Source organism: Aedes aegypti, chromosome 1 (genome assembly GCF_002204515.2).
Source record: "Aedes aegypti strain LVP_AGWG chromosome 1, AaegL5.0 Primary Assembly, whole genome shotgun sequence".
Classification (NCBI taxonomy): Eukaryota; Metazoa; Arthropoda; class Insecta; order Diptera; family Culicidae; genus Aedes; species Aedes aegypti.
The window spans coordinates 242,428,624-242,450,199 of record NC_035107.1 but is presented as its reverse complement, the minus strand read 5'-3'; the positions used below and the strand labels follow the sequence as shown (position 1 = coordinate 242,450,199).

The 21,576-nt window shown below is 39.1% G+C and overlaps 1 protein-coding gene across 2 annotated transcripts in view; it reads right to left on the bottom strand.

The window, feature by feature from the left end:
- LOC5573469 (transcription factor cwo) overlaps positions 1-21,576 on the bottom strand; it is a 180,821-nt gene that overhangs the window by 16,194 nt on the left and 143,051 nt on the right. For both annotated transcript variants that reach the window (XM_021837354.1, XM_021837355.1), the window contains exon 2: positions 8,709-8,829. In XM_021837354.1, coding sequence (XP_021693046.1) covers positions 8,709-8,829 — 121 coding nt within the window. The remainder of the gene's footprint in view (positions 1-8,708; positions 8,830-21,576) is intronic.

Below are 21,576 nucleotides of genomic sequence, written 5' to 3'. Positions count from 1 at the left end.
CACCGTCGATGAGTCAAGTTACAATCGCTGACCACATGATGAAGTATGGAGAGGTAATCTCCATTAGAAGTGAGAAGTGGAAGCACTACTTTCCAGGAATTTCAAACGGAGTGCGAGTACTCAGGATGAATTTACTTCGAGAAATTCCATCGTTCATCACCATAGAAAAAGAACCTACTATGGTCTCTTATGCCGGCCAACCCAAATCATGCCAACGATGCTCCGAACCATCTCATCCTGGCAGAAAGTGTGCAGATTCAAGCGCTGCACCTGCTCATAAATCACTGCAAACATCGACAGCATCAAAATCGTCCAACAACTTGTTCAATCAGGAGGATTTTCCTCCCATAAACAACAACCGACAAACATCACCATCTCCTGACCCAACTGAAGCGAAACAACAAAACGACGACGACAATGACGACGACTGGACTGATGATGACAATGGATCAAACTCATCCACAGAACACAATGAGGCTACACATAAGCGACGACGATCGAGGCGGGTCAACGGGAAAAGTGCAACAAAAAAGGCTTGCTCTGACCAGTGTTCCCCAAACACGGATCATACGGAACTTAAACAGAGTTTATCGAATAATAAACTTATAAAGGGTTTGAATTTTTCTATTAGTAATAGAAACTGAGAATCGGCTCTGTGATGCTGGATATGGCGTGTGAGCCTTCTAATAAATGAAACAGTAAAAAAAAAAAAAAATCTCTTATTCGTTTATAAAAGTATTTTTGGGAAATTTATTCTAAAATTCTGTCAAGAAATTATGAAAGGATTTGTTTTAAGAGTTTTACCACGAGTTCCACATAACTGCGCAAAACATTTTTAGAGATTTCAGAAAAATTCAATTCATGAATTTTTTTAAAGCATTACTGCAATAGAGACGTAAAAACAAAAAAAAAAAAAAATGAAAATGAAAAGACAAAAAATAAACACGGAGAAATATAGAAATATGTAAGAGAGACTGAAAATGTCTGCTAGGTCAATAACACCAATTTAAGATCAATTTTCTCATCAAACAATACATGTTGAAAGAAATTTAGAAAAGAAAATATTTTGCTTCGAAATAACGTAACCTCGATATAACGTAACCTAGGGTAGGTGTACCAGTTATCGACATAGTGGTTCCCTATTTCGCCATACGTGATAACTTAAATGTCTTCGAAGTTTGAATATTCTTGTGTGTTGTAGAAGTTAGATTTAAGATATATCTTGATGCTAAAACATTCAAAAAGATTTAAAATGTGAAAGTTGTCAAAATTTCACATATGGCCAAACAGGGAACCATTATGGCCATAACTGGTACACTTTCCCTATATATAAACAACCAGGGGTGATTCAATTTTGTCATTTCTTGTCTACAGATTTAATGGCAGTATCATAGTAGGCAATATTTATAGTTTGTTGATAGAATTGTCAAAAAATTTCACCGATATTTGTTTAGGATCACTTCGTATCTCAAATCTTATACGAATTATTTCTTATATTAACAGTTTTTTGCTTTCAGAAGTTTATAGACACTGCAATTTGGAATTCGATACGATAGATGAATGTTTGATTTAAATCAAGAATGTATCAGATTATTATGAAATCATCGATACCATCGTTTCAGTGGACATAAAGCTTCTGATTGTCGTGACCTTCCATTCGTATTCTATACACCGGTGTGGTTTATAATTTTTCAATTCTTCAAGACAATCAATTCTGCACAATCTGAAATTACATTAATTGTTTGCATTAATCTTGAAAACAAAAAAAACTTAGACCATAGAGATTTATGCATACTTGTTTAATCACTTTCATTTTTCAAAAGACGAAATTGGGTGCCGGAATCAGAAAAAATGGGCGACAATCAATTTGTTTATTGGGCTTAGTCTATGTCAGTATGAATAGTACACTTGGGTATCCTGGAACTAGGGAACGAAGCTCTGATTTAGTATCTGGATAAGTTCACTGTAAAAGGAGGTACCCAACTAGAGGCTTGTAACAAAAATATAATAAAACTAGTGGTCCCGGCAAACTTCGTCTTGCCATCAAGTCATGAAGTAGGCTATTGAAAAATGTCATGATATCTTCTATACAAAATGACATATTAGTACTCCCCCGTTTTACCAAATTTTCCGATAACTTCCCTAAACTTATTTTTCACACGAACACGTCGAAGCCCTTCAAGAAGACAACAGTGAAAGAATTGTGCAAATCGGATGTCCTGTTCTCAAGTTATTTCGTGACATACAAACACCAATCCATTTTTATTTATATAGACTAGTGGTCCCGGCAAACTTCGTCTTGCCATCAAGTAGGCTGTTGAAAAACGATATTGATCGTCCCATACGAAATGACAGTTCCGTTCAAGCACGTTTTTCCAACTTTCCCGGTGACTCTCCTGGGATTTTTATACACACAAACACGTCGGAACCCTTGACGAACAAAACGGAGGTAGAATCATTCCAATCCGTTGACCCGTTCGTAAGCCATTTCGTGACATACAAACACCATTCCATTTTTATTTATATAGATAGACTAGTGGTCCCGGCAAACTTCGTCTTGCCATCAAGTAGGCTGTTGAAAATCGCCAAGGATCGTCCCATACAAAATGACAGTTCCGTTCACTCTGTTTTTTTTTCGACTTTCCCGGTGAATATCCTGGGCTTTCTATACACACAAACACGTCGGAACCCTTGACGAACAAAACGGAGAATAAATCATTCAAATCCGTTGACCCGCTCGTATGTCATTTCGTGACATACAAACACCATTCCATTTTTATTTATATAGATAGACTAGTGGTCCCGGCCTGAGAGAGAGGATACAGCTCATTGACAACTGGCTTGTTTTCTTGGCTTCTTTGATTTCTTCTTCTCAGGTTTGGGTTGTGCACAATAGTTCGGATGGCACAAACTGGGTCAAAACCATTTTCACATCTCAATTGTTATCAAAAAGATCATAAAATTAAAAAAATTAAATAGCAATTTGAGTCCAAACGACAATATTTAAATACACAACGATTTTATATGCGAGAGCACAGGAAAACAACTTGAATTTTCATTCACATCCAGTTTTAATTTGGTCAAATTTGGACAATTTTTCACGCTTTGCCCTTCGAATGTGCGGTTTTCCAATGACAGTTGATGACAGGTTCCCTTGACTTTTGGGAGCTCGAAATCTAAGCCAGCTGTCTCCTCTCTCTCAGGTCCCGGCAAACTTCGTCTTGCCATCAAGTAGGCTGTTGAAAACGGCTATGAATCGTCCCATCCAAAATGACAGTTCCGTTCAGTCTCGTTTTTCCTACTTTTTCGGTGAACATCCTGGAACTTTTATACACACAAACACGTCGGAACCCTTGACGAACAAAATGGAGAAACAATCATACAAATCCGTTGCCTCATTCGTGAGCCATTTCGTGACATACAAACAGCATTCCCTTTTCTATTTATATATATTTTATCAGAATATGATATGCATATCATATTATGATATAATTTTGTTAGGCTCCGTTATCCACAGAACATATTAAAACAAAAATATGTCACAGTGTGTTTTATTTCCCTTTAAGATATTTTTTTGTTCATTTTTAACAACTTTATAACAAATTTAAATAGATATTTTGTATTTCAAAAACATATAATATTTTAGTATATCGAGCAGTAGTATAATTTTGATACTTTGTATCAAACATTATAACTTGGTTTGATATGTTTTTGATATAATTAAAACACATTTTGTTATGTTTTTGTTACTATTCATACACTTTTTGTTATAATTTTTGTTATTTTAACAACATCCTGCATCAAGTTTATAACAACCTATGTTCGAAAAAACCTTATAACATAATAACATGTGCTGATATAATTATGTTATGCACCCTTACTCGGGAGCCAAATCAATTTGAGAATTCAAGACATTTGTCCCCAAAAGGAGCATTCCTCGGCATTTAATCAGAAGCTTAGAGAATGTACATGATCCTCTTTGTATGCAGCCACCAGTTTTTTATTTAACAATCTGAAAATATAATAAATAATAAATTAATATTGCAAGTTTAAAAAAAAAATAAAAAATAAGCCAAAACCAGTTATTCTAAAAAATGACAACTTTATGTTAACAAATTTTTTTCATCATTCAAGGGTTACTGAGATCTAACCATAAATTTTATAGTGTAGGCAAGCAATATCAAGCGGGGGTGACTCAAAATTTTATAGCGGCTTAGCGTAAAACGCTGGATTATTTTGAGCGATTTCACCTGGTGCTTAACTTTTCAACCGGTAGTGTAAATAAATTCATATTTTGTAATAATGAAATTGACTATATTTGTAGTTCTCTACCGAAATTTAATGCCAATTGCTCATAGGGAAGCAAAATTACAACATACCAAAGTTGAGCATTTTGTATGAAAATCGGCTTCCACTACTATTATTCTGAAATCAACTGTTGAAGTCGTCCCTCATCCGAATCCGAATATTAGTAGATGCGTCATTCCCTGCTGGGACCTAATTTAGATTGAGGAAAAGGACATTTTGGCGAAGATGATTAGCCAGAAGATGATTCCTAATCTGCGTATCACCCAAAATGAAGTCGGCAGAAGAGTTTCTACAACGGCACTGATCGTCACGCTCTGAAGACCACGTACCCGGAGTATATGGAACTCGTCTTACTGCGTGTTGCTACTCGTCCCTATTTTCCGAACCCGATGCTCTGCTACGGCTGCTTCAGCTACGGACAAACTCGTGTTCGTTGCCCTGGACCGCAACGCTGCGTCAATAGTTCGCATAACTTCCACGGGGAAGAATGCGGTGAAGCTCCGTCGTGCCGTAATTCCAAGAGTGATCATCGGCCAACAAATCGCCAGCCTACAAAAAAGAAGTGGAAGTGAGCGAAAATCTGAGTTTCCCGGAGGCCAAAAAATGCGTGAAGCAACAAGCTGGTGGCTTTGCCCAGGTTATGGCCCAACAGAACGTTTTTGAGAGGAAGCTGAAGGAGCTGGAAGCGGCCATGCTCCAAAAAGATAAAGAAATCGCCAGGCTACAGGAAGATAACAAAAAGAAAGACGAGAGGATCGAGCGATGATGGCTTTCATCAAGTAGGTCAAGCTGCAGTCTATCCCAGAAAGAGTGCATCATGTAAGCGAAACCGTCTTCGTAGAGAAGCTCCGTCACAGCCGAGAGCAGCGAGTTGCCCACTCGTCAGCTGGTCCAATGACTCGATCTAGACCAAGCGCGGAAGACTTCCAAAATTCATCCAAAAACCATCCACCTCGCCAGATACCAGCCCGCCCCTGAAAAATACCGCACCCACCCCCCATGACCTGGCTCAGATAGAGTATTGCAGCGAAGAATCTGAGATATCGGAGACACCCCCTAACCAGCGTCTTCGATAACCCCACTCCCGAACAACGTTTGTAATAAAACGACGACCATTGCACGAACACGGAGAACGAGACTCTTTTGTTCGGAACACTTTCCCTAGTAGTACCTCTTTCCATGTAAGTACGACAGGCTGAAGGAATCATCCGGGACGTTTTAACCCAACCCGTTGATGACAATTTCACCTTCGTAGCCGATGGACCCGACACCACGACATTGCAAATCCACCGACATTCCATCCACTCTGTACCAACATCATGCAACAGCATCGAAACCAACAACGAGAACACCGACGATACCGTGTACTGGTGTTTCTGGAATCAGTCGTGTAGTTGTTTCGACATTGGCTGGCACTGTAGGGCAAGACGTCCTACAGGTCAGTCTTTCTACTTTACCATTGCAAACGGTTGCTGCTGCGCTTGAGAATCTTTCAGGGTACGCTGTTGTCGGCAGAACTAGTGTAATGACTTCGACAGCAGCTGGCAGTGTGGGACGCGCCGATCCAGGCAACCTTTGTGTTGTTCCACCAGCTGGAAGATCCGATTTTGCTCGTAGGAGACTTCAACGCCCACCATCACATGGGGATCAAGCGCGCTTGGGCGATTCATAGTCGAAGCAACCCTGAAGCAGTAAATGGTGATCTTGAATGATGGCTACCCGCTACCGGCAACGACCCGGCTTCAAGCAACACTTCGGCGATCGATGTCAATATGTGCTTAGAGAGTCTGGCTCGGATGTTCACCTGGCGAACCTTACCAGACACGCACAACAGTGATCACCTCTCAATTGCGGTGTTCATACCTGGGTGGTCAAATCAGCAAACAACACGACGAAATGGCTATACGATCGGGCTTATTGGGAGATCCACGCAGATTACAGCAGAAACCATCCGGCCAGAGGTCGAGTGGAATGTAGGAAGCTAAACCGAAAAACTAATTGAAGCAGCGTCTAAATCCATCCCACAAACTAGTGGCCGAATCGGACCGAAAGCGGTACCATGGTAGGGCCCCGAGGTAATGGCGACAATTCGTCGGCGACGAAAGTGTCTTCGGTCACTCCGGCGTTTACAGCAGGTCAACCCAGATCAACCCGAGGGTTGGTGGCATTCCAAGCAGCAAAAACAGAGGACAACCCTGAAGAAGTAGCGGAAGAACTGGCGACCAACTACGGCTAAAGATCGGCGACGTCTAGCCACCCTCCATCGTTTCAGATGGCGAAAATGGCAGCTGAGAGATATTACCCTAACCGAACTTCCGTGGGCTTTCGACGAAGGACGAGGTGCCTCGACAGGTTCTGACATGATAGGGTACCCGTTGCTTCAACGCCTTCCCGTATCCGTAAAGTTTGTACTGCTGGAACTGTTGAAAAAAAATCTGACGCAGCGGCGAGTTTCCCGACAGCTGGCCGAATGACCTCGTCGTTCCGATTTCGAAACCGAACTGCCAAGATTCTGGTCCTGCTGCCTTCCGTCTTATATCGCTTACCAGCGCATGGCGAAGGTACTCAAGCGAATTATCAATCGTCGTCTAATCATGGAGCTGGAGTCGAACGGACGACTTGACAAGCGTCAGCACGCTTTTCGCTGAGTAGGAGAGGCCGATACCAAACGCCGACAAGCACTGTTCGATGGCGTTTCTGGATCTGTCAAAAGCATACGCACCCTGGAATCATGGCGGATACGTGGTCGGTTGATGGATCTATTGCAAAGATTTCTCTCGGAGCGAAAGTTTCAGGTGTCGTTGGGTCCAGTGAACACAAGCTAGAAAATGGTGTGCCGCAGGGATCAGTGTTATCCGTCACGCTGTTTCTGGTGGCGGTGCAGTCCGTCTTCCGGGTACTGCTGGATGGTGTCAACATTCTCTTGTACGCCGACGACATCCTCCTCATAGCTAAAAGGGCTAAAAGTGAAGGCGGTTTCAATGCGTAACCTACGAAATGAGGTGGTGATCCTTCCGGATTCGGCGAGTTGCCGGCAAGCCTTAGAGGCCGTATCTTCGAAGCACTCGTGGATTCAGGAGATTAAGTACATAGTGCGAAACCACCGACTATCGACATCCCAATCCCCGGCGAAGATGCACTGAGAGCGGCGAAAGAAGCCAAGACCAACACTTAATTGAAATTATTGTTTTCTTGGGTCTCGAGCGTCGCAGCTGTTCATAAAAATCGTAAGAATGTAGCGCCACACCAAAAAAACTGATTTTGAAAATGCGGCGAGTTGAGGTGCGTCGCGAGTCACACTGGCGCGATCCGGTTTTGTGGCGGTGGGACAATAAATTAGATTGAACATTTTTCACCGACACGAATAGAGGTCTACAATTAAACTGTCACGAACACCAACGCACGATCAATCTTACACAAGTCGATTTCCTCAGAATGAAAATGTATCGATGTTTGTTTGATGTCATTTGAGCTTTTGGCCAACGTCATTCCAACAAGGAAGTGAAGGCAATTCTGTTTATGTTTGCATTGTCACAGCAAACAAAAGCAATGTTGTAACACTTCTCACAGCAAACAAAGAAAATTTTGTCAACATTGCACTACTACGCAGGCAATTGGATTGGTCTACACGGAGCCGCAAATCAACCAAACTTTCACTTCTTTTGACGCAATTCGGCTCTTCCGTGGGATAACCCAAATTTGGGTTAACCTATATACACCTATCATTAGGTTGTTTTCATTTGACAGTGGCAAAACAAACAACTCAGTGCAAAAAAAAAAATCTACCCAGCGTTAGCTTTCGAAGTCTCCGTGATGGGTTAAAACAACTTAAGGTTAGGTAAACTCGAAAAAACCTAAATTTGGCTTATTCCATTGAACTTCGACGCTGGGTTGGTGCGTCTCTCTCTGTTTTTGACAACTTTGCTGTTTCGAGAGAGGCAAAACAACCCATCCGTGGGTAAAAACAAAATGCAGTGTACCCAAATTTGCGTTAAAAGAACTTATTTTTTGGGTAGTCTGATTTCTCCGTGTATGCACTCTTCTGGTGGAAAGTGTCATTAATAAACAAAAAACAGTACTACACTCGGTACCCAAATTTGACAGATCGAAGAATATTTGTCCCAGCAATCTAGATCTTGATCTATTACCTCAGGTGCCACAAAAATTTGAACAATAGGGCCCTAAAGCCCTGTCCTAATTTTAGTACCAAATGGTTAAGTTTAGGCCAGAAACACATGTTTACTCAATTTTTGAATGCTTCTCCTTGGTTTATGGACAAAAAATATTTTTTTCTGATTTTTGAAATTTTGTCACATCCCTTGGATCCAATCCTAGTCACAGAAGGCGCAGAGATTTACAATTTTACTACTGATGGAATGTAAAAACCCGACGGCACTCACCCTAGACGTTTTTCCCCGTCGTCCCGGGGCAAAGTCGGCGTCATCCTCGCTGTAGTTGGTGTTGGTTGTGGAGAAGTTCAGCTGCTCGTTGCAATACGAATACCCGGGCACGGATGCTTCACTGCAAGTAGAGACACAAAAGAGAGAGAAACAATATACAATCAGACTAGGATGTGGATGGATATCTACTTATGAATATAATAGGGGGAGTTGGGGCGAATGAGAGCACTCAATGTGACACACTCCATGTGGGGCCAATTTGTTCCGACGACTGGTTGCCAAGCACTGACCGGACTTGTTTACGCAACCAACCGTGTTTCCATGTTTTTGACCGATGTGTTGTTTGCTGAATCGGATCAACTAAAGACAAAAGAAAGACATAGTAGTCGGGCTCATAATCGGTATCACTTCTAGTACTACGTTCGTTACCTTAGTACCAAAGACAAATTAGTTCTACACTTGGTACCCAAGTTTGACAGATCGCAGTACACTATTCACAGCACTCTAGATTTAGTTCTATTACATCATGTGCCATACAGTTTTACGCAACTGTAAGATACATGAACGTCTTAATTTTGACTTTGGTTCAACCGGATATTCAGGATACCATCTAACCTAAGTGGTTCGAGGAATGTCAAAAGAATCTTTCGAACTTCATTTGACAAGCACACAATGTTAGTGCACAGTTGCTATGGTGGCAATCTCCGCGCCGCCATCAGCGCTTGCTTTGTGCCGATATTAAGTGCCAAGTGGATGCCATATCACGCGCGCCCACAATAAACAACAATCTCCATCCCCCCAGTCAGCGAAGCGCGGCCTACTAGTGTTGCACCCGACAACGCTATGGGAACGGATGGTTCTCCAATGAATTGGAACGGGGTTTGGGGCGTTGTGGAACCGGTACGTGCCCCGACCGAGTCGGGGCACCGAGCGTAATGAGGCACTGAGCCACCCTACCGAGAGCGGATTGCTATATGGAAATACCCCCTCTCCATGGCAACTGCTGAGAAAGAAGGCTTGCCGCGTTCTTCTCGCTGTGCAACAACAAGAATGGGGTCAACAACCGTTGCAGAATCCGATGCAGCGCATCGCAGCGAGTCGCCACTCACTAGCTGGCATTGGCGTAGGTAGGATTGTGTTCCGGGAAGCCGGTGGAAATAATCACGATTTAAGGCTGGTTTGCTACTGACAAGAAAAGGAATCGCCTATCTCGATGCGTGGAAAATTTCTCACGAGAAATGGTCCAGAAAATCACATTTTTTTATCGCAGTACGCAGTTTCAAAGGAGGCTCTCTGTAGGAAATTTCTTGACCTATTCAGTCAATAAATGTCTTTACTTTTCTTGTGCGAAACAGCATACTTAGCTTTAGAGACGAACTAGAGGAATAGTAGTCGGGTTCAGAATGGGTACCCCTTCTAGTACAACATTTGCTCCCTTCACGGAGAAAACGGAAAACACATATTTGAGTTTTTTAAACTTACTTTTGAGTTATTTTTCTCTCCCTATTTCATTCGCTCTTTCTATTGTTGTCAGAGAGCGAAGAGCAAAACAACCCAAAAACCGAACCTTTGTGCGTTACCTCAAATTTGAGTAAGTGACATAGTACTGGAAGTTGAGTTATTTGATCTGCCGGTTGAGTGAAAAGAACTTAGCCAGTAGGTATTTTTTCGAATGGCTGCAAATGAAAACAACTTCTACCCCATCAACTCAAAATTAGGTTAAGGCACGAACCCCCGGAATTGAGTGGAATGAACTCACTTTTGAGTACTTCATTTTCTCCGTGTTGGTCACTTGGTTATGTGTCCAAGTTTGACAGATCGCAGTACTTTTCACGGCATTCAAGATTTTGCTTATTACCTTATGTGCCACAAAACTTCAAGGGACATGAAGGTCTTTATTTAGTCTTTATTGATCTCCTGAAAGAATTTTTGGTGTTTATTATTTGAAATAAAGAAAAATTCTGTGTGTCTTGGTGCAAAATTCTACGGGAGGTCTGGCCCCCTGTTTCTACACCACTGCTAGCTGAATAGATGCACTTATTTGCATCGAGGCCACTATGGTGATGGCGAGATATTGTTCTCGCCGTGCCATGTTTACTAGAATGCAGGCTACTGACACCGCAGCGCCACGTGAATTGCCTTCGGTACAATCTTATGGGAGATAAGACGTGTTTTGACTGATGGCACAACATCCAGCTACTTTGGCCTTTCGGTTGCATTGCTTGCATATTTCCTCATCTTCTGCAATTGCACTTCTTAATGCGGGGGCGTTAGCACAGCACACAGCACGCCATTTCGATCTTCTTGCATCTTGGTGGCGCTATTGATCAACGAGAAGAATGCTCTGGTCCGGAGGTGATTAGTTTCCCAACAGTATTCGCATCGCAGCCGGCCGTGGTTTTCCCATAGTTCAAAATGTGGTCCAGCGTTGCTTCACAAACCAGTAGGCCACGTGATTCGTCAACTAGTCAACTAGTCAACTAGCTAGCCTACTGTGTCGTCGGAAACGATAAACAAATTTTGGATTCAAATCGAAAACAGTGCGCTTTCGCTAATCGGGTTCGCGCCGGTGTGACTAACTTGTCCTTTGCAGTTGCCCAAAATTTTGTGGCACATGAGGTAATAGAGCAAAATCTAGAATGCCATTAAGAGCGTACTGCGATCTGTCAACCTTGGGTATTAAGTCTTGTACCTAGCGATCGAATGTAGTACTAGAAGTGGTTACCATACTGAGCGCTACTACCATAGCATAATTTCGTCTTTGGTCGGGTCACATGTCCGATCCGGTGGTGGAATTAATGCTTATAAACGTCGGCATGATGTGCATTTGTAGGTATAGGGGAAATGAAACATATTTACATGCAAGGAGGAACGGCGCGCGCATCGCGTCCCGCCGCGCGGTTAACCAGCGTGAATGTTGCTGTTTTAAATTTCAAAAACAAATTAATATTAATTCGACTAGTGGTCACGCGTTGTCTGGGCCGGTCTGGTCGCATCACCTCACAACCTAGATATTTCATTTTTTCCGGCTGGCGTTAATTTGGCATGCATAATAAAGTGGGCAGCAGCGGTACACGTGAATTGAAGAATTTACGCAGTACCCGGGGAGCCGAAGCATATGATGTACCTACATATTTGCGACTTTGCATGAGAGAATCAAGGTTTGACAATAGGGCGATATTCAAAACTGAAAAGGCAATAGATGGATCTTTTTCAGTGGTAGTAAAAACGAAATCCTGAAGCAAAGAAAGCACAACGGAAGATGAACTAAACACACAAAGTTATGTATTCACTTTACACTTGATTTCTAATCACTACTTTTTTGATCCAGTTTCCTAATTGCAAGTAATTTACGTTTTTCATTTTTTTCCATACGTTTTGACAGGTCTCCGACTACCATTCTTCCATGCGCTTGTGTTGAAAGTTTGAGAAATTTGAGAGTCCAGCGTAGCGCGGGGGGTGGAATACAAACAACAGTGTCGTCGCTCGGCGGCCAGTGTAAGAAACTGAATGTTCGAAAGGTTGTTGCCTGTACTTTTTGACGCTGGCGCCAACTGTTAGCGTTCAAGAAAGAAATAAACAGTCGTTACCCTATTGGAATAACAGTTTGATTCAATTAATTTTAAATTTGAGGATTAATAATTGATTTGATCGCATTATAATTTTATGGAACCATTTGGCAGTTACGACCGATATTTCATTTTTGAGTTTTTTTTAAGTCTTCTGAGAGGGCCTTCCTCAACCGAGTGATTAGAGTCTGCGGCTATAAAGCAAAGCCATGTTGAAGGTGTCTGGGTTCGATTTCCGGTCGGTCGAGGATCTTTTCGCAATGGAAATTACCTTGACTTCCCTGGGCATAGAGTACCATCGTACCTGCCTCACGATATAGGAATGCGAAAACTGTGGAAGTGCTCATAAGAACACTAAGCTCAGCAGCAGGCTCTGTCCCAGTGAGGATATAATACCTAAAATAAGAAGAATAAAGTCTTCTGACTGTTTGATGTTCTAGGCGATCTCTATTCTCATACCTCAACCTATTGATCAGCCCCTCATAAATTGAAGATGAAATTGTTATATTTTTTTTTCGAAAAACATTAGAGAAGGCAGACGGTGCCCCGACAGACCGTTATTATGCAAAAATAATTGTCTATCAAATCTGAGCACAGGGATTGATTCATGAGGTCATTCTGCACCTCTGGGCCAAATTAAAAAAAAAAATCCCTAGGAGGAATCTCAAGAAATCTTGATTTGAAGTTTTTTACTTAAAAATTCAATATAATCCATATTAAAATTTTGCAATAGCATTGAAGAAAACCTACAAAAACGCTCAAAAAGTTGGCCAAACTGTTCTCAACTGGTATATAATTGATACCGTTGTAATAATTAGAAATATTTACAACTGACTTAAATTACCAGAGTGGCTTAAATATGTTTTTACATGGCTTAAACCAGTAAGCTTAGATTAATAGAACGAATCCTAAAAAATATTTTTTTATATAATAATGATGGTATGTTCGATGAACGTCAAACATTCAATGCTAAATGTTATTTATTTAAAGCTTATTTTTTGGCTTTCACACTACGTGACCAGCCCAATAAAGTGTGCCGTATTTATTTTACTAAAAAAATTTGTTTCTTTGTACATCTGGTACTACTTTTGATGTTACGTCAAGTTTCCCACCGAGTATTGCTTTCAGCATTTAACGTAAAACTTATCATGTTCTCAGCCACAAAAGTATTTCAACTACACGGAAAACATGATTGTCATATGTCACAAGTGTTCGAAGATTAACAAATTCTTTAACAATTTCAAAACCAATTCAATCCCCAATAAGTACTACTTAACTATCAACATCACTAGGACTTCCGTTATCTATACCTGCAACCATTTACTTCGTTAATAATAGAATTCATCGTCAATCTGTCATAGGTCTTGCTCGAGTCAGTAACGAAAATCTAGCTGTGGCATGTAATATCATATACTTTAATAGAAGATGGTAATATCTTAACATGAACTGGGAAAGGTGATTACATATAATCAGGTGTGAGAATTGTAGACGAGGTGCCTACTTTTTTTTGGAAAATTACATGGTATGAAAAGGAGATGAGTTTCCGAATTTACTATTTAATATTGCGTTTTGTCGCATATACTCCTTGATTTTGTAGACGATGACAGTGCTATAGGGCAGGGTTTCACTATTTTAAAGAGGGACAACTGGGATAAGCTTGTAAAGCCATTTACTCTGCCCAAACGTATATGGTTGCATGTAGAGGAAGAAGCAGGTTCAGTTGTGTTGGTGCTTGATGGCAGTGCTTGATGAGAATGTAGTTCAAGAGCCATAGAACACTTGTGACGTGTGAAAAAGATGTTTCCCGTATAGTAAAAACACGTGTTCTTGCTGCGATCACGTAACCAGCTTGAGATACCGCAACTTACAAAGGGAAACAAAATGTCTACACTATTGCTTGATGAAGGCTCATCTGACTTCATAGATCCATTCTTTTATTAATAAGTTCGCCAAAACACCTCGCGATCACGACATTGAAAAGTTTTTCGAAAATTTAATCAGTTTTCAATAATAATGCAAAGATAGCAACGATGAATGCAAGTATGTATGTAGGTAGCCAAGCAACGACGAATGGAAGTGTGCCCAAATGAAACATCATTGTTAATTTGCCCTGTATGCTTGGCTCTCTAACCACATTTATTTAAGACCAGGAGCGAAGACTATAAATCAAATAAAATAGGGCAAACTTCAGTGGGCTGGTCATTTAGTGCGAATGCCGAAATAAAAAGTTGCATCAATCAGATGAAGGTCAGCGGGCCTGTGGAAGACGTGGAAGACATCCACGTATGTTCATTATGATATTGACGTGAGCGTACCAGAGCAACCAAATCATTCCAGATTTGAAACAAGCATTTGGTCCATGCTCTAATCTACTATAACCGTAACCACACATGGTTCATCTTCTAACTTTTATTGTGGTACATTTATACTAAGGACCTTTTTCTCGAAATAACGACATTGTGAATTGTTGATTTATTTGTTTGACCTTTCAATCGGTTAAACAGAGATAACAACAATCAGTTAAATTTAAACCAATGAACTATAAAAAAACATACTTAGGCCACTCCGGTAAGTTAAGTCAGTTGTAAATAATTCAAATTATAACAACGGTAACAATTGATTACGCGTTTGAGAACAGTTTGGCCAACGTGTTGTGCATTTTTGTACATTCTTTCAGCACTTTTACGTAATTTCAATATGAATCATATTGAATTTTTAAGTCAAAAACTTCAAATCAAGATTTCTAGAAATTCCTCCTAGGTTTTTTTTTTTAAATTGGCCCAGAAGTGCAGAATAACCCCAGGCATCGAGCCCTGTACTCAGATTTGATGAACAATTTTCTTTCATAATAACGGTCTGTCGGGGTACCATGGGCACCAAGAGCCCAAGTAACCACTAGACCGCTAATTCGCCTTTTTGGGCTTATAGGGCTGTTATACGGCTAATATAGGGTATGTCAGCTCTATAATAGTATGTACTATAGAAGCACGGAGGGCTAATTAAAGTGCTATTTGATTACTTTGGAGGTTTTGAGCCATTTTTTAGAAACGTTGCTGTTAAACTCTTCTTGTTCGCCCACGCAAACTACCACTATCAGGAAGATAAGAGTTAGCTCTTCCTGATAGTGCTATTGGTGAGCGTGATCGAGTTAAATTGGGCTAGACAGTGCTTTTCAAAGCCAATGTTTACCATTGTCATTGGCGTAAATAGGGAGGGGCCAGGTGGGGCCTGCCCCCCCCCCCCCCCGAAACGTGGACTTGGCCCCCCTTAAAAATTTTGAAAAATAGATGATGAGATAATTCAACTGCATGTTGAATACAAATTTTAAAAATTTCTGGGTGATCCCTTTTTTGTTATATATGTTCCGAAACAGGTTTTACAATTGGCTGAACTCGCTTGATCCGTTTGTAGTCCTATTGTTAATTAGAAAACAAAACGGACAGCTTAACTGTATGATTACCAATTTTATAACAAGCTTCGAGATTTTGGGATCAATTATTGTCCTGTAGTCAAAATTTTACGCTAATTTGCTGCTGAAAAGAAAAAGTAATCGCCTATCTTGATGATGTGTGAAATTAATTGTCTATAATAATTAAGAAAATCTTTTTTTATCGTAGTTTTCAGTTGAGAAGAAATGTAGTTTGAAATAAAATTCTGTATCAAATTTGTTGATCCATTCGGTCAAGAATTTCTTTTCTTGTAGAAAACTGCATACGAAGCTTTACGGTTCAACTAAAAGCTGAATAGCATTGATTTAGTCTGGCGAATCATCAGTTGGCTTCAATGATGCCTTAGATACCACTCTACGAATTATTGTTTTTTACTAGTATTAAAAGCGTTCTCTACTCAAACATGCTATAATTGGATTGCTTGCTTCCATGATAAAATGATTCACAAACCTGCGGTAGAGCTTCTTAACGATTCAAAAATTTATTTATTTATTTATTTGACGTCAAGCATTTTGTAGACCATTCTAAATTACATTGTGTTCTTAATATCTATATGTTTATATATTATAAATTTGTTGAGTATACTCGATTCATAATTCATTCCTCAGTTACTATAGTTTTGTATATCAAAAAAGTATTTTTTCAGTTTTGCTCGAGACATGTTAACATCAATCATTTCACAATGCTGATTATATATAGCCATCATCTGATTCAACGGACTAAATTTAGCGTAGTTCGTGCGATGATGACCTACTGTGAACAAGTAACGATTGCGCAAGTGACGAGTTGGAGTATAAAAATTCAGTTTTGAAAGTATATCAGCAGAATCAATGCGCTGTGAAACAATATCGTTAACAAAAGAAACCATAGCATAATCACGACGCACTTTCAGTGACTTCATATTGATAAGCATGCATCGTGATTCATATGAAGGTAGAGGAAGTACTGACCAGCCTAAATTACGTAGTGCGTATAATAAAAACTGCTTTTGTATCGATTCTATAAGTTCTTCATGTTTTTTTGTGTAAGGTGACCAAACAATACTACAATATTCTAATATTGATCTTACATATGCAACATATAGTATTTTTAATGTGTAAGGATCACGAAAGTGTTGGCCAAATCGTTTTATGAAATTGAGCATATTTCCTGCTCTATGAATTATTGCATTATAGTGATCTACAAATGATAGTTTTGAGTCTAAGATAACTCCTAAGTCTCTTATTTTATCACATTTTTTTACACGTTCGTTTCCTAAAACAATAGACATATTTGGTGTGGTTCGTTTTCTGCTATAACTTATGAGGTTACATTTTTTTATATTCAATTCCAATAAACTTTTGCAGCACCACGTGTAGAAAATTTGTATCTCATTCTTAAAAACATTATGATCGTCATCATTCTTTATTTCTAAAAATAGCTTCATATCGTCAGCATATATAAGGACCCTCAGTTTGTTTAGAATATAAGAAACGTCATTAACATATAAAATAAAAAGAAGAGGGCCTAAGTGTGAGCCTTGAGGTACTCCAGATGTAACATGTATTGGATTTGATCTTTTCCCATTGAATTTTACTATTTGCTGACGGTCGTTTAAATAGGACTTGATCCACTTAAGGAGACTCATTTCGATTCCCATTTTTTCAAGCTTGAAAGTCAACATTGGAATGTCCAGTTTATCAAATGCTTTACTAAAGTCAGTGTAAAGAGCTTCTACGAAGTAACCTTTATCCATTGCACTCAGTGAGTAACTTACAAATTCCAGAAGGTTCGTAGTGGTCGAACGACCTTTGAAAAAGCCGTGTTGAGCGTTTGTTATACGATTTTTTATTTGGGCAAACATATTTTTGTTTACAATTGACTCGAAAAGTTTTGGAATACATGACATAATAGCAATACCGCGATAATTTCGAATGTCCGATTTCTTACCTGATTTATATATTGGTATGAGGAATGATTTTTTCCATACCTTTGGAAATTGGCCAGTTTGAAGAGACATATTGAATAACCAAAATAATGGAGTTGTGAGTTGCTAAGTTTTTTATGAATCCGGGTGGAATTTCATCTGGTCCTGATCCTTTAGTGGCGTCCAAATTTTTAAGACCAAACAAAATGTCTTGAACATTTATAGAATTAACGCCAACATCACTCGGAAAGTCAGCAAAATGTGAAAAGTAAGAATAATCTCGATCGTTTTCCGAAAATGTTGAATAATTTTCTTGAAAAAATTTTGCGAAAAGATTGCAAATATCTTCAGAATTATTTCCTACTTTTTCATCCAAAGTCATTGTTGATGGAAAGTTGCACGATTTGAGTTTTGTTTTAACGTAATTGAAAAAATTCTTTGGACATGACTTTATTTCATTTTCAGTTTTTATGTTGTACTCGGTAAGTGCTGTAGAAATGGCTAAATTGAGTTGGTCGCAAATAACCAAATATTTTTCTAAATCGTTTGGTTTTTTATATCTTCTGTAAACTTTGTGAGCTTTTCGTTTTCGATTTTTCAAATTTATGATTTGTTTGTTGAACCAAATTGGATTTTTTGAGTTGTGATTCCTTCGTCTCTTCTTAACAGGTACTTCCTCCCTAATGGTTTCCCACAATAAATTGTAAAAGATTTCTATTGCGCATTCATTATTATTTTGATTTCTCAAAACAGATTGCCAATTTGCGTTATCTAATTTTAGTCTAATATTGGTATAATTGGCTCTACTATAAATGTGTATAAGAATTTTATACTTTTTATATCAACTTTGTCCAAATATTTGTTCAATCAAACTGTTTCATCATTCGGGGAAGATCCCATAGTGCGCGGACAGCATCCAATACCGGAAAAAATCTAAATATTGAGAAATCGTGGTTTGATCAAGTTGGTGTATTAGAATAAGAGAAAGCTATTATGGAGAGTAATGTTTACGTAGAACAACACATCCTTGACGTATCACCTTAAAATTTGAGCCTATTTACTTATTATTTTGAATACGACAAAATAGTTTGAAACACGCAAATATGATTGAATATAATCATTATTTTAAAGTATGAATGTATTTTATACCATATTTAAACTTAATGTGGACAAACTACAATTTTCGTCAAGCACCTCTTGTCCCCCTGTTTCAGACAGCTTGATTTGACATATGTTTGTAATTTTTGCACCTTGGTTTTTGTAAACTTTCTATACAAATTAGAAGAAAATTTACAGAAATAGAGCCATTTCCAGATTGTGTCTTGTATTGGGAGCACCCTTTTATGATTAGCCGATTTAGTACTATAATACATCGTCAAAATGTAAGAATTGATATTTATATTTTAAAATTTATTTTTGTACGCTACACAAATGATAAAATTTATCATGAATGGGTAACAAGATCTCATAATTCTACTATTTTTTTTATTATAAATTTAGTGCATTAAGTGTCCGGTACCGGGGGATCTCTTCCTATAGATAGTTCCGATTTGTGTAAACGGTTTGTAATTCAAAAATATGACGTTATTTGAGAAAAATAAATAAAACTTGCTTCTATCGACAATGAGACATCGAAGATATATAGTTTCGTGAAGGTTTGGAATCATTTTGAAAACTATGTTTAAACACCAAAATTTGGGGTGAAAACTCTAACATTTCTCTATGTGATTTTAATGCACGTTGGAGAATGCCTTATGAGAGGAGATGAGAATACTAAATACAAAGATGTTTTTCAAAGTCTCAATAGTTTTTGAAAAAATAAGACATGTTGAAAAGGAAAATAGTCTAAAATATTTCTAGGGAATTTGATTTCAATTTTGTTATTTTACCAAATCCGATGAAACTTGCGTAAAGTGAGCCTCATTCTACACCTATTCCAGTTTCCTGTTTAAAATCTGGTGGGCTTAGCTCATGTATTTCCTAGTAAATATATATTGATCAGTCGTACATTTTTGCTAGATCAAAACAGATTTCTTCTCAATTTTGTATAGTAGTTCAAATGTTAATATTTCATCAAAATAGTGTATTATTAAATTCACCAACAAGGTACCATCCGTTTTGCTTACTTTGAACCTGTAATCTTACGAATTTAAGGTTGACAGCTTTATTAGAAAAACACGTGAAACCCTTTAATTTGATGATAGCCACGCAGAGTTTAACTTCAACAGAAAAGGTATTATTTAATCTTATGTTAAAATTTCAGAAATTTCTAAATTTTTAAGTTTTTTCCGTTAAGAAGTTGAAACAAATAAGATTAATCCAGTAGTAAAACTATTGATAAACAATCAATTTACTAATGCAAATCAACTTTTTTAAATGATTTCGAAAAGTTCATTCTATTTGCAACATTGTTTGCTCAAACGCTTTTTTCCGTAGAGAAATTGTCGATCAAAGTCGTGGAGAGAAAGGCTTAAATCTCTAGTTAAAACACAATTATTGTGGGTGAACTTCAACTTATTTCACTTTTTGAGCCACATCATCTGATTATGTAAAAAACGTTATCTTGCCAAATAAATTAACCTTATTAGATTTTAGTGGTGTGTATTACACATAATTATCAAACAATTTGAGACACTTTCGAATTTATGGCCTACCTTTGTGTGATCGATCGACTGTTATCGATTTACAAATATTGTCTAAACAAGCATCGGAATTTTTGTAAACCTTAACAATCCAACATTTCCAATACTAAGGGTCCGAGGCCCCCCCGAAGTCTGATGGCTATTTACGCCCATGACCATTGTCAATGTACCCTTTTCAAATATTTGTCCAGACCTGTACATCAAAGCACGCAAAGGCGCACCTTTGAAGACCACTGGAACAACTCCTGCTATCCGGGCCAGGGACGAATGACTTCTTCCTTCTCCTTTATCCTCCTTCGTCTGCAACCTTTTGTGGACCTCCTGCCTGTCCCGTGCACCTCTCGAGTGTGGTGACGGACTCGAGGCTTCAATTATCCGTGGATTCAACAGAAAGCCTGGGTTTCCAAGTCGTTCTGGGGTACAGGTCTTCACGGACTCACTTTTAGTTAGCCGCCTGGGGTCAACGCAAGTATGTAACGGTGGTAATGGCTCGAACCGTAATGGCGTTTTTAAACAAAAACCGCGAGGTCCTATGGATGGAGTACAGGGTACAAAAGGGCGAGCATTAGGAACTGCTCGGTTGGGCTTGGTTCGGGGTAATTTACGTCCGGATTTACCTGGAATTCCAGTTATCCTTCACACTTTCCTCCTCTCTATTTCTAAACTCAATTCAATATTTCACAGCACTTGCTCTTAGCTCTTACCAACGACGTTCTTCTCCAATGATCACCAGGCTAATGAAGTGTCGTTCTGGTGATCATTGTCCCCGAACCTTTGGCCATTGACCCATCGTCGTCCATCTACGTCATCGATAATCCGCCTCATCATGGCCACCCATTTCGCCAACCCCATGGCTGCTCATTCGTGTGGTTTAGCGCAACCCTGGTGGTGACTAGCGGTACTACTCTCGTCCTTCTATAGGGTTGAGCTGAGACGAGACTCGCGAAGACGGTCTTCTTTTTCTGTGATTGCTGAGTTTTTTTCTTATTCCACTTTGTGTTTATACCAATTATGCGCATGCTGTTCAAATCCTCACATGAACCTCTCAGCAAAAAATGATTGAGTTTGCATAACATCGAATCATAAATAGCCATTTGAGTGAAATTTCATGCCAGCAAACGTAGCAGACATTAGAAATAATTAATCTTCTGCTTATATTTATCAGCAACTTTGGAAAAAAACTGCTCTGCCGACTGAGGTTTTCAATAACAGTTTACTTTGAACACAATACTTTTCACTTTTTCAGCCATAAAAACGGTGGGCTGCATTTGACGTTACGTGAGAGGGGAATCTGGGCTGCAT